The sequence below is a fragment of the Phyllobates terribilis genome, unplaced genomic scaffold (genome assembly GCF_046119375.1).
Source record: "Phyllobates terribilis strain yellow unplaced genomic scaffold, ASM4611937v1 Scaffold_9__5_contigs__length_417890890, whole genome shotgun sequence".
Taxonomy (NCBI): domain Eukaryota; kingdom Metazoa; phylum Chordata; class Amphibia; order Anura; family Dendrobatidae; genus Phyllobates; species Phyllobates terribilis.
In genome coordinates, this window is record NW_027362769.1 from 219,675,970 (window position 1) to 219,689,558 (window position 13,589).

The 13,589-nt window shown below is 45.7% G+C and overlaps 1 protein-coding gene across 2 annotated transcripts in view; it reads left to right on the plus strand.

Moving 5' to 3' along the window:
* Window positions 1-13,589, plus strand: part of ABCC1 (ATP binding cassette subfamily C member 1 (ABCC1 blood group)) — a 123,746-nt gene that overhangs the window by 57,516 nt on the left and 52,641 nt on the right. For both annotated transcript variants that reach the window (XM_073647683.1, XM_073647684.1), the window contains exons 6-10: window positions 3,375-3,436; window positions 4,530-4,661; window positions 5,301-5,525; window positions 7,332-7,509; window positions 10,068-10,229. In XM_073647683.1, the coding sequence (XP_073503784.1) occupies window positions 3,375-3,436; window positions 4,530-4,661; window positions 5,301-5,525; window positions 7,332-7,509; window positions 10,068-10,229 (759 nt within the window). The remainder of the gene's footprint in view (window positions 1-3,374; window positions 3,437-4,529; window positions 4,662-5,300; window positions 5,526-7,331; window positions 7,510-10,067; window positions 10,230-13,589) is intronic.

Sequence of the window (13,589 nt, forward strand, 5' to 3'; positions counted from 1 at the left end):
GGCTATGGTGGTGTATTGGGCCTTTGCAGGCGGAGTGATTCTTTACATGCTGCTCCCAGGACTGTGGGCTTTATGGGAGAAGTGGTGTTTATATCTGGACCCTTTTTGACTTGATAGATTACCTAAAACCTTCATTTTGGGATCAGCGTAACCTTTTCTTTAGATTAGTCCATTCTATTTCTGCATGTCCGGTGATCTGTTTTTTTCGCTGGTGTAGTAGATGAATGTACATAGGTGTAATGCGTATCACTGGGTCTGTTTCTCTAGTTTCCGGTGAGATTCCTACTTTCTAGTTTGCCCTCTTGCGTGAGTCTGGGTTGTGGCAGGCCTCTCAATCATGTCCTCCTCCCACGGTAACTCTCCCTCCTTAGGGCGGACCCCCGCACACGTAATCTTCCACATTCCTTCCTCTGCCTGATACTCTTACTGCATATTGAATGGTGGAGTCTGTAACGTGATGCACAGAGGGGGATAATTACTGGGAACATAGGAGATTGTTTTCTACAAAATCATTATGTCTGGCATAAATGATGAGCATAGATTTGTTAGGGATGATCCATAAATCCAGTCTTTACAGGGCTGTTCTTTTTTTTTTTTTTTTTTTTTTTTTATTATTATTATTAGATGGGTATTTAGTTGGTGTTTTGAAAAAAGGGAAAAAATATATATATTTGATTGTTACTTATTACATTTTGCCCCAATTTTTACCCAATAACTATTTTTTTTTCTCTTATACTTGCGGCCAAGGTGACTGTGCTTACAAATTCTTTCCTACGGCGCTTGTAAGCGCTGCATTGAGGCTGGCTGACGATAAGGCAGAGGCCAGCGAGGCTGCTTCATGAATCCTCCGTGGGAGCACGCAAAGCTTGTTACTCTCCCACTGGCCAGGAAGATGCTGCCCCGGAAGCCATGCGCTCCTGACCACTACACTAAGGATGACATCTGTAAAGGGCTTTACTGAATGATCTAGTCTTAGTCACCATAAAATACTATAGTCACATAATCTTTTCTTTAAAATGTTGTATTGTGGTGAATGAATAAAATGACAATTGGGTGTTACACTTCAATACAAGGGGAAAATGAAAGTAAAACTTACTGTTGCAGACGTTAAAGGGGTATTCTCAAGTATGGAAGTAATCCCTTCTCCTTGGGATAGGGGATAACTTTCCAATCGCTGGGGGTACAACCGCTAGGGCCCCATAGATTTTGTGTCCGGTGTAAATAATGTTGGTCGATCATGCGCACTGCCACTCCATTCATACCAATGGGACCGCCGGAGATAGCAGAGTGCAGCGCTCAGCTGGTCTTCGGTACTCCCATAACAATGGATGGGCAGTGGTCGATCATGTGCACTGCCACTCCATTCATACCAATGGGACCGCCGGAGATAGCAGAGTGCAGCGCTCAGCTGGTCTTCGGTACTCCCATAACAATGGATGGGCAGTGGTCGACCATGTGCACTGCCACTCCATTCATACTAATGGGACCACCGGAGATAGCAGAGTGCAGCGCTCAGCTGGTCTTCGGTACTCCCATAACAATGGATGGGCAGTGGTCGATCATGTGCACTGCCACTCCATTCATACTAATGGGACCGCCGGAGATAGCAGAGTGCAGCGCTCAGCTGGTCTTCGGTACTCCCATAACAATGGATGGGCAGTGGTCGATCATGTGCACTGCCACTCCATTCATACTAATGGGACCACCGGAGATAGCAGAGTGCAGCGCTCAGCTGGTCTTCGGTACTCCCATAACAATGGATGGGCAGTGGTCGATCATGTGCACTGCCACTCCATTCATACCAATGGGACCACCGGAGATAGCAGAGTGCAGCGCTCAGCTGGTCTTCAGTACTCCCATAACAATGGATGGGCAGTGGTCGATCATGTGCACTGCCACTCCATTCATACTAATGGGACCGCCGGAGATAGCAGAGTGCAGCGCTCAGCTGGTCTTCGGTACTCCCATAACAATGGATGGGCAGTGGTCGATCATGCGCACTGCCACTCCATTCATACCAATGGGACCGCCGGAGATGGCCGAGTGCAGCGCTCAGCTGGTCTTCGGCACTCCCATTGGAATGAATGGAATGGCAGTGCACATGATCTACCTCCGCACCATTCAGACACCTGCTTCCTGATCGGTGGGTGATCCGTAGCATTTCGGAAGTTATTTCCTATCCAACAGATAGGAGATAACTTTAAGTTTTATATTTCACTAGTGTCTTGTAGAAACGGGCCTGTCGTCCATCGCAGGAAGTCAGATTTTATTTCAATATTTTTTTCTTTCAGTGTAGATCAGACAAAGAAATCTGTGATCTGATTGCTCCCCACCCCCTGGGAGATTAGGCCACTTTTTTTCTGCAGTTGTTTTGCTACACACAGTCCATAATCTCGGTGCAGTGTGTCGTCATAATGCCTTTTATAATAGGCTTGAAATGAACAAACTCACAACCAAGTGCCAGTAACTACAGAACAGTCTGCCAAGGTCCCACCCGGGGAATGCTCAGAACGAGGAGCCAAAATCCTGATGGGTTGGAGAATTTAAAGGGGTTGGCCGCATTATCTTCATCAGATGTATTGGGGACATGATTTTGTGGCGCTCAGTAATCTATTAGTGTTCCAGGTTCTCCTCCTCCTTAGTGCAGTTTTCTTCAGACTGCAGCTTTCCTGCCCATACAATGGCTGCTGGTGGAGGAATTTGTGACCCGACCTGTCCATCAAGAGAACAACATTGACATTTCACCCGACCATCAGTCGGCCAACGCTCTCATACCCATTAGTGTTGGCCAAACCTAGCAATGTAAGCAGGATTGGCCAATGTTTGTCTAATGTGTATGGGGGCCTTTATAGTTGTGCCTAATTAGTATAACCTTAAAGGTGCTCATACCATGGACTTCAGTTGATCCTGAAAATGGGCTCTAAAATAAATGTGCTCGCTGAAACACTCCACTTCATTCTCTCTCAGGCTGTCTGAGCATTGTATTTCGCCATAGTCCAATAGTGGCGTACATGAATGGCCACCGCTCCATTCCTACAGAGCTTTACAAAACCCCATTCTCTGGATTGGGTCCAATAGGTCTGATCCATGTGTTATACCCTATCTTATAGGATTTCTGAGAATAACTCCTTAACAGTTGGGTATAATACCTATTTTTTATTTTTTTTTACTGATTTTAATATTTTGTTGTATTGTGGTTTTTATACTAGTATGGTCGGCCAAGGCAGGGAAATCTAAAACTGTTGCAACCTACAGCACCAATAGTAGGCAGCTAGACGAGCCTCATGGGATTTGTTCCATTGAAGTTGCATTGGTTTTGCCTGAAGAAATAAGACTTTTTATAACTTGTTTTATATATATTTTTTCTTCCTTAGAATCCATGTCCAGAATCAAGTGCTTCTTTCCTCTCTCAAATTACTTTCTGGTGGATAAGTAGGTAAGGAACTAAATGTACAAGTGAGGTAAAGGCTGTAACCATGAACTAAAGTCCTGCTGGTCTGGTGTAGAAGTTTGGCTTGGTTTGTGCTCTGACTCCTGCCAAGCAGTGCTGGGGACAATTTCTACTCACACAGTGACCCAGACCCTGCGACTACATGGCACCTCTCATTCTAGACCCAACTACTCATTTCTTTAGGTCGAGTTGACAAGTAGCAGCCGCGCGGTGGTTGCCACATGAATTGGCACTCCCCCCCTCCCCAAGTCAATGCTTAAATTTAATTTGTTAGCTATCTAATCTGAGAGCAGCATATAGGGAAAATGAGCCTGATTCCAGCAATCTTACTAGGCTGTGTGCTGTAGTTTCAATGCAATCAGTGTTTTATCAGCAAGAGTTTCACTTCTTGACTAGGTCTCATGTGCACAGCAGTCCAGCTAATCGGTGTAACCCCGCCTCCACCAGAGTGTACACAGGAAGCTGCCAATCAGGGGTGTGGGCGGGGTTGTACACAGCTCAGCATTCAGAGAACTGCTAGATCTAGAATAGATAAAACAGGGATTCAAAACTACACCAAGCAGTTCAGTAAGTGACACATCGCTGGAAACAGGCTCTCTTGCCCTATATTGTGCTGCTCTCAGATTACATAGCAAAATCTGCGAATAGATTCCCTTTAATACCCATGCAGCAGTTTGAGCCCCAGACTTGCACCAGAATTGTGCAGATTTGCCTTAAAACTTGATGTTGCCTATACCAGAATGGCTACATGTAAGCTTCGCCTTAACTTTTTATACTTGCTGCAATTCTAAAACGAGATGGCCTGGAGGCGAGGAACTTTCCCATAATCACCCCCCCCCCCCCCAAATCAAACTCCAGGCCCTGTCCCGCTTTAGCTTCAGCTGGATGATGTAATCCATGGAGGCTTTATACATAAGAGCGTATCCTGGAGGAAATGCACCTTCCCTGCTGTCACCACCTTGTAGTATCCGGAACATGTATCAGTGATTGACTGCATTCAGACTCGTGTTAATAAGTAGCCAATCCTGTTTATTTGCTTCATATAAGAATGTTCTATTTTTGTTTCTCTTCTGTATAGTATGATGATCCAGGGATACAAGCGCCCTCTGGAAACCAAGGATTTATGGTCTTTAAACAAAGAAGACACCTCGACAGAAGTGGTGCCTGTCTTGGCCAGGAATTGGGAAAAAGAATACCTGAAAGCTAAAAAGTGTGTACTGTGAATGTGATCAATATGACAAGTCATGGGTGTTGTAGTCGTCCGCTAATCCATGCGCTTCCCCGCAGCTGATCATGTGCCAACTAGCCAAATGACCACTGCCACCAGTCACAGCTGGGAAGTGGACAGGATTTACTTTATTTTTTTGACAAACCTTTTTTTTTTTTTTTAATGGAGTGGGTAGCTGCCCCTATAGAATTAGAATTTTAATGGCGAGGCGAAAGTCCTTGTTTGTAGCCCACTACGTTTAACCCTTTAACTGCCACTGTTTTTTTTTTTTTTTTTTTTTTTTTTTACATATAGTGTGTGTGTTTGTGTGTATGTATGTGTGTATATATATATGTATATATATATATATATATATATATATATATATATATATATATATATATATATATATATATATATATATATATATATATATATATATATATATATATATATATATATATATATATAATAATCTTTTCTAGTTTTAGCTAGTTTGTTTGACATTAGTCAATCACTATATAAATAAAAAAGATGCAACTTTTTAGGACAGACTTTGTTTCCATTCCTCAGTGTTTTTTAAGATCAGTGAATGTGATTATTTTCTATACTGCCATTAGTTCGTCATCCTTTCTATTACAGGCTGCCAATGAAAATGATGTATTCTCCTAAGAAACCGACCAAACAGCCTGAGCCAGGAGATGAGACTGAGGAGGCCGAGGCTCTGATCGTGAAGGCAGCCACGAGAGATGTGAAATCGTCGCTGTTCAAAGCTTTATATAAAACCTTTGGCCCTTACTTTTTCATGAGCTTCTTCTTCAAATTCATTCATGATCTTTTGATGTTTACCGGTCCAGGAATATTAAAGTAAGGATCTGACCCGCACCCTCTGACCTTTTCATCAGTGCAAATAATGCCATTATCCTGCTGACTGGTTGACCATGGAAAGTTGGTCCTCCTTTATGCACTCGAGTGATAAGACCTTCATCTGCTTTTTGCAATGTAATCTGAGAACAGAATGAGTAGGGGCAGAGACCCTGATTCCTGTGTTGCATTCCGTACTAGGCCATATGTTTAATATTATCACTATTATCAGCAGGAGATTATCACTAGAGGACTAGGGGTCTCATGCCTCCTAGTCCACTGCACTGTGTAACCCCGCCCCCACCACTGATTATCAGCTTTCTGCCAATCAGTGATGTGGGGAGTTATATAGAGCTCAGCATTCTGTGCACTGCTAGATCTGCATCAGGCTCTCGGCCACTACATCACACTGCTCTTAGATTGCATAGCAACAACATGCTGACGGATTCCCTTCAACTTGGCCAACATATTCCCCAATTTCTGGAACAGACCTGCCTCCTGTTTTGATGGGTGGGGGGTCCAGAGGCTGACACCCCCACCAATCTCTAAAAGGGGCAGAAGTAACACATTGACTGTTTCTTGCTCTAGGGTTTTGATAATCGCGGCTTAAAATACAATGAGGTTCATGTGTGAATATGCCCTATATACAATGCCTTCAGTAACACAATATACAGAGAGCTCCTAAGCGCCAACTAGTGGCGGCTGCACATGGCAAAATACAGGACTATGCAGTAAAATGGAGTATTAGCCGCTATTACAACCCTGCCATTTCTTCTCTCTCCCCCGGCACTGTATAGCCCTGAGATCAGGGACTTGGCTGCAGCGATCACATAGGGCAGGGTTCCCCAACTCCAGTCCTCAAGGCCCACCAACAGGTCATGTTTTCAGGATTTCCTTAGTATTACACAGGTGATAATTGCATCACCTGCACAGGCAATAATTCCATCACCTGTGCAATACTAAGGAAATCCTGAAAACATGACCTGTTGGTGGGCCTTGAGGACTGGAGTTGGGGAACCCTGACATAGGGTATATGCGCTTTGGTGGCTGAAACCAATGTAAACTTAACATATTTACTGATATTCCAAGTATTGCTGCCCCAGCTGCTGCTTTTTAATTAAAGGGGTTTGTCCAGGACTAATATATGAATGACCTATTCTTATTTAAGTTCATAAATATCAGATTGGCAGGGGTCAGACACTTGATATCCCCCCACCTCCTATTGAAGAGAATGGCAGCTGATCTACAGTACCCGGAATGACCACTAAACATTGTACGGCGCTGTGGTTTTCTCATCGAGATCAATTTGGATGCCGCGTGCCAGATCCCTACTGATCTAATATGATCCGGATAGGTCATAATATCTCGGTTTTAAAAAAAAAAAAAAACCTTTAATAAGCCCAAAAATGACTTAAAGGGTTTGTCCACTACTTTAACATTGATGCCCTATCCTTGGGATAGGGCATCAATGTATCATCGGCCGTGGTCCCGCACGCAGCACCCCTGCCTATCAGCTATTATCGGTGGTGGCGGCCGCAGGCTGGAAGTGCTCACCTGTGGGGCTCCGCTGTCAAGTGGTATCCTATGGATAGGGCATCAATGTAAAAGTAGTGGACAACTTCTTTAATAACTACATAGTTAAAAATGGGAATTCTTTTTAAAGTGGATATTGTTCAATAGAGACCTCTTACAATGCTTAGTGCTGTTTTAGATACGGACTATAGATTTGTTTGCTTTGTTAGAATATTTTTCACTATTGATTTATTGTGTTTTCTGGTCATATTTATTTATTTTTTTTCATTTTTTTAGGTTGCTTATTCAGTTTGTGGGTGATAAAGATGCCCCGAGCTGGCGGGGGTACCTGTACACGGCGCTGCTGTTCATCTGCACTTGTGTCCAGACCCTCATCTTGCACAAGTATTTCCACATCTGCTTTGTTACGGGAATGAGACTGAAATCGGCCATAATTGGTGTTGTCTATCGCAAAGTATGTCTTCATGATTCCTAATAATCGTACTGGCTTTTTTAAAATTTTTGCAGGGGTTTGTGCACACTTGTGTAAACTTCTTTTTATTTTTTCATTTTTTTTTTTTTTGTCGTCTCGGAACAGTTTATAATCTGCCCAGTTAAAGGGGTACTCCAGCCTCAGCCTCCATTGTCCCCTGGGTGCAAGGCTACAGCTGGTCTATGACCCTGAATTTATATGTCAGGTCTTTGGCACTGAGGTGCGTGCCCACTATGCGTTTTTCAAGTGTTTTTGCCACGGAATTTCCGCAGCAAAAACACTTAAACGGTTGGTAATACGTGCCCCATGGTTCCCAATGATAATCTGCATTTGCTTAATGTCCATTAATTTTGCGGACACGCAGCGTAATTGCCGCCATTGACTTGCATTGAATCACATAATATCCGCATGACTACATGTGCACATGCGGATATTAAGCGATTCAATGTGCGGATGGTACCCGAGTCTGAAGAAGAGGAGACTCTCTCATCCAGACCCAGGTACCATAGAATCTGTAAAAAAAATAATTTAAAATAAAAATATACATTATACTCCTCCTTCTGATGGCTCCCAGAGTTTTCTCCGCTGTGTCCATTCTGTTGTATGGGTCGCGTTAATGTGAAATGACCTGCCATGACGTCATTTAGTCATGTGACAGGTCACGCGACATCTGACATCACACCACCGCGAGCAGTGCAAGAGACAGGACACGGGAGAAAAGACCGGGGGCCATCGGAAGGTAAGTATAATCTTTATTTTTTACCATTTGTTATTTTTTATTTATTTTTTTTTAACGGTTACTTGATCACACTATATGAATCCTTGCCGGTTGCATGGATTTATATAGTGTGACCAAGTTGTCAAGCACTTTCCAAGTGATGCTAATATTGCTTGGAAAAGCACTTGATAACCCTCATGCAGAAATGCATGTGAAGAACGCTTGACAAACGCTTCTACCTGGCGGGAAAAACGCATGTAAAATCCGCATGCTTTTTTCCTGCCAGGGAGAAGCATAAAAAATATGCAGCATTTCTGCATCGTGGGCACTTAGCCTCAAGGTGACTGATATTTTCATCAGTGTCATAGACTTAATCAGAGCAACCGAGCACTCGGTGGCACCACCTATCCAACTTGTTTAGGCTGAAATATCCCTTTTAAAGAGAATCTGTCAACAGGTTTTTGCTCTGTAATCTGAAGACAGCTTGCTGTAGGGGTTAAAACACAGATTTCAGTGATGCCTAATTTATCAAGCTCATTGGATTTGTTTGCTTTCTATGATTGTTTTAGCACCAGGAGCTTATCATTGCTGGGACACAGGGCTGAGCAAGCTAGACCGACACGCTCCCTCCTGTGATAGGCAGCTCACTGTCTATGGACATTGGGCAGGTTTGGCTCTGGTGTGGGCGGGGTTAGCTTTCTCAGCTCTGCTTCATGCTAAATCTAAAAGCTCTGATTGTGTCAGAAGCACTGCACCCAGTAAACTAAGTGATACATTGCTGGATTCAACTTCTCTTTACCTACATCAGGCTGCTCTCAGATGAGGTAGCAAAAACTTCTGACAGATTCCCTTTAAGGGATTTTCCAGTATGTGAACAAGTGATCCTATCAGAGAAGGCAGTCTGTTGGGAAAACGGCTGATTTTGGTAAGGGAATGCTAGGGCTTGTAGTTTAACTTGGTGGCCATTTAGATAAATGAACGTTTGCCAAAACCACTTCTAAAGCCTTTACTCCTTCCCGCCTTGTGCGCAGGTTGCTATGTCGATTCGCCGTACTATTACAGGACTTGTGCACAGCCTGCAGATGCCAGCTGTACTGTACAACCAGAACCAGCTCAAACAGCTAACATTAGAGATGTTGATTCTGGCTGTTTTTACCCCCTTAGATGCTGTGGTTGCTATTGCTGGTGGCATCTAAGGGGGGGTTTTCAGAGCAATTTTTTTTTAAGCCCCTTTTAGCACCCATAGTAAGTAACACTGGTATTCATATAGGTGTGCCTATTATTCTGCCATGATATCACTCAGGAAAAAAAAATCCTTACATTTTTTCGTGATTTTGTTTTTTAATCTACCCCCTACAGGAGGAAAAAAAATGGTTACTCAGTAATATGTTCCCTAAAATGATAACATAAAAAAAAACAAAAAAAACTACTTGTCATTCAAAAAAAATCAAGTCCTCATGATGCAAATAAGTTGTGACTTTTAGAGTGTGGAGTTGAAAAATAGCTAAAAAAATGCTTTATGGTCATATTGGGCTGCGTTATCACTGATGGGCTGTCTCCGGGGTAGACCATGGATATAATGGTCTGATACTGACCCCAATCAGCAGAACCTGCTGGATCTGTGCACCCCCAGCGTCTCCTACCCAGTGATCACACATGGCCTAGCATAAGGATAAGCCGTCATTGGAGAAAAAAACTTGAATTATGTATATAAATATTAATAAGTATATATTATAAAAGCACATTATATTATATATTGATATTCTATCCTGTTTATGACTTTTTCTTTGGTGAATTGACTGACCCTTAACCTTCCCCTTAGGCTCTTGTGATCAGTAATGCTGCACGCCGCACGTCGACCATCGGTGAAATAGTTAACTTGATGTCTGTAGATGCTCAGAGGTTCATGGATTTGGCCACCTATATCAATATGATTTGGTCGGCTCCACTTCAAGTTATATTGGCTCTGTACTTACTGTGGCAGGTAAGTAATTAGTTTTTTTTGTAGACCCATCATTGTGTACGGCAAGGTATCTGTGTAATCCAGTCATGCTAAGTGAGAAGAAGCTGACTCCATGCCAATGACAAGTGGTCGTTCACATTTAGGAGCCATTTTTATTTCAAATTATTATTTTTTTTAATTTTGCAATGTTTGCCTTTTGAAGCCTGTTACATAGTCTATTGCAGGCTGCAGAATGAGTTAACTGAGGATCCATCAGTGAGCCCATTAAGATGGAGCTGATTTATGACCTCTGACCATATCAAAGTAGGGAAACAAAGAGCTTTTTAGAGCCAAATAGTGCAACATTTTTATTGCAACTCTAAAAAAAGTTTTCTTTTCTTTATCTCTTCATTGGGGGACACAGGACCATGGGTGTATGCTGATGTCGCTAGGAGGTTGACAGTAGGCAAAAAAAGAAAAAAGCTCCTCCGCAGTATACACCCCCCTACAGGCACCAAGCTCATCAGTTTAAGCTTAGTGTCTGTAGGGGTAGACCTGGATCCTACTGATCCAAAACTGTTGTGTTTTATTAACGTTTGTTCTTTATTTTTCAGATACAGCTCTTCAGGGTTAACAGGGAACACAGTGTCCCCTGTTGTTCCCACTCTCAAGCGACCGAGAGAGCAGTGTGGCATTCCCCACATCGCCCACTCTCGGACCCGCTGGGCAGGACCTATCCCCTGTCACCTCCAGGTGTCTCAGGGTGATTCCCGATGGCCAGTCCTTGCCTATTCCCCACCCCAGCCCCCTCCTCGGAGCGGCCTGGGAGGGAGACTGTGGTCCCTGTGGGTGACCTTCCCCCAGATTCTGGGGTTGACACCTTCTCCTGCACTGTCCAGGACCGGACAGTGCGGGAATGAAGAAGAGCCAGGATCCTCCCTATCCACGGAGGACCTCCTGTGACCATCCTCAGATGGGGAGAGGAAGAAGAGGCATCGGGACCTCTAACAAAGGTAATCCCTCCCACTCCTGCTGCCTTACAACCGCAGACCCCGAGGCCCAGATCACTGGATATGGCACAGAGTTGCCTGCCAGCGGGCCCTGTAAATCCCGTGGATTATTAATGGGGGGCATCACATCTCCACCGACGCTCACTTACAGCAGCACTTCCCTGGCCACGCCCCCTCTCCTCGCATCTTCAGGGCATCTCCCGCAACATGGCGTTCCCCCCCCCCCCCCCTTCTTTTTCCTTTTTGCGCGGCAAATCTTCCCACGCTTTCTCCGTCGGGGAGCGTCTCGGGTGGGGCGTTCCTCTTACTGGCGGGTATACTCCCCCTCCGGAAATCGGCCAATCTGGACCGAGGAGCTAGGTGACTCTTCCACCACGCCCACAGTTCTCCCGGGGACCTATCAGCGGCTGGGTTCTTAAGCCCGCCCCCATTCCTTCTGTCTGTCAGAGCCTCGGCTCCCCTAGGTTACTCAGGGTAGCACGCTCTGCTCCTGCCCTGCCCCTCTACGCTGCTCTCTGTTCTGGCCCCACAGCATCACTCTGACTGCTTCATCACCGCAGCCCTGCTCCTGTCTCCGCAGCTCCGGAGTCTCCGACGGGGGATACGGGACCGTGCACATTACAGACCGGGTAGGCCCTGCTCCGGCACCTACACACACCCTTTCCTGTCCACAGGCTCCCTCCTCTGCAGTATTCCTGGTTAGGCACATATGCCCAAACCTAGGGAGCTTTCCATCTGCCCCGCTCACACAGTCACATACTACGCCTGTGCTCTTTGCAATACTAAGTGGCCCGCGGGTCTGACAGCGGCTTTCTGCTCGACCTGCAAGCCTCCCACCATGCTGGCACCCCAAGATCCCCCTGCCGCCCAGGACGAGGTAACTGCCCCTCCTCCGGAGTGGGCTGTTGCTATGTCCCAGTCTGTCTCTGACCTCACCAAGGTATCTCAATCTCCGGTGCAGGTCCTAGAACGCTTGCCCATGCTATCCATGGCCACCAGTGCTCCGAACGTTCCCACGGACGATTCGCAGGCACCCCTGCCCCTCCTCCTAAGGGCAGACCGAGGGCACGTTCTCAGAAACGGACTCACACAAGTTCATCTTCCAGCTCTCCAGACTCCAAATTGCTCCCTGCATCTCACACCTCTTCCCCAGAGGTCGCTCCGGGATTAGACACGGCATCAGATTCTGACTCTGGATCCGACACGGACCAATATTCTAGAATCCAGGACATGGTTGACAACCTTATATCGGCCGTCAATCAGACCCTGCATGTTAAAGAGGACGGGAGCCCTTCTCAGGACTACTCCGTTTCCTTCAAGAGAATCAAGCGCCCGGCATGCACCTTTTCTAACCATTCAGAATTCGATGGTGTCTTTCAGAAACAGTGGGAGCATACAGAAAAGCGCTTCACTGGAAAGAAACAGACATGCTATACCCCTTTAACCACGACCTTGTCAGCAGATGGACGGTGTCCCCTTCTGTGGATCCTTTTGTCTCTCGGCTAAGACGGTACTGTCTCTTCCAGACGGTTCCTCCCTCAAGGACACTACAGATAGACAGGTTGAGGCCTTGGCTAAGTCAGCCTTCGAGGCTGCTGGAACCTCCCTTTGTCTTTCCTTCGCCTCAACTTGGATATCAAAAGCAGTCTCCGCATGGGCCAAACAGCTTAGGCAGGGCATCCTCACATGGACTTCCCCAGACAATCTGGCTGACCTAGCGGATCAGATCGCCCACGCAGGGAAATATCTGCTCACGGCGTCCCTTGACGCCGCTACCTGCTCAGCCCGTGTCTCTAGCAATATCATCGCTATACGTAGAATTCTTTGGCTGAAGGCTTGGAACGCCGACCCGGCCTCCAAAAAATCTCTAACTAATCTCCCGTTTCAGGGCTCCAGGCTGTTTGGGTCTAAGTTACACCAGATCATCTCTGATGCCACTGGGGGCAAGAGCACTTCCCTTCCCCAGCCGAGACCTAATCACCCCTTACCTAGGAAACGTTCCTTTCAATTCCGGTCCTTTCGTTGGTCCGCTCAACCGCGACACTCCTCTCAACAGGACTGTACCCCAGCACAGCAAGACAGACGCAAACCTACCTTTAGGCCCACTCCCAACTGGCGCCCAAAGGGTCGCTCTTCTAAGCCCTCTGGATCCCGATCATGATCCAATAGATTTTCCTCAGCATGACTGGTCACTCCCACCTGGGATTTCTCACAGGGGGGGCAGCCGTCTACTTCTGTTCAGAGACCCTTGGGTATTGGCAATAGAGGATGTCTGGGTCAAGGAGATTGTGACCTCCGGTTACCAGATTGAGTTCAACGCCATACCAAGAACACGATTTCTCAGGTCCCGTCCCCCGCATCCATCTCTGCTTCCCGGTTTCATTCAGGCCAT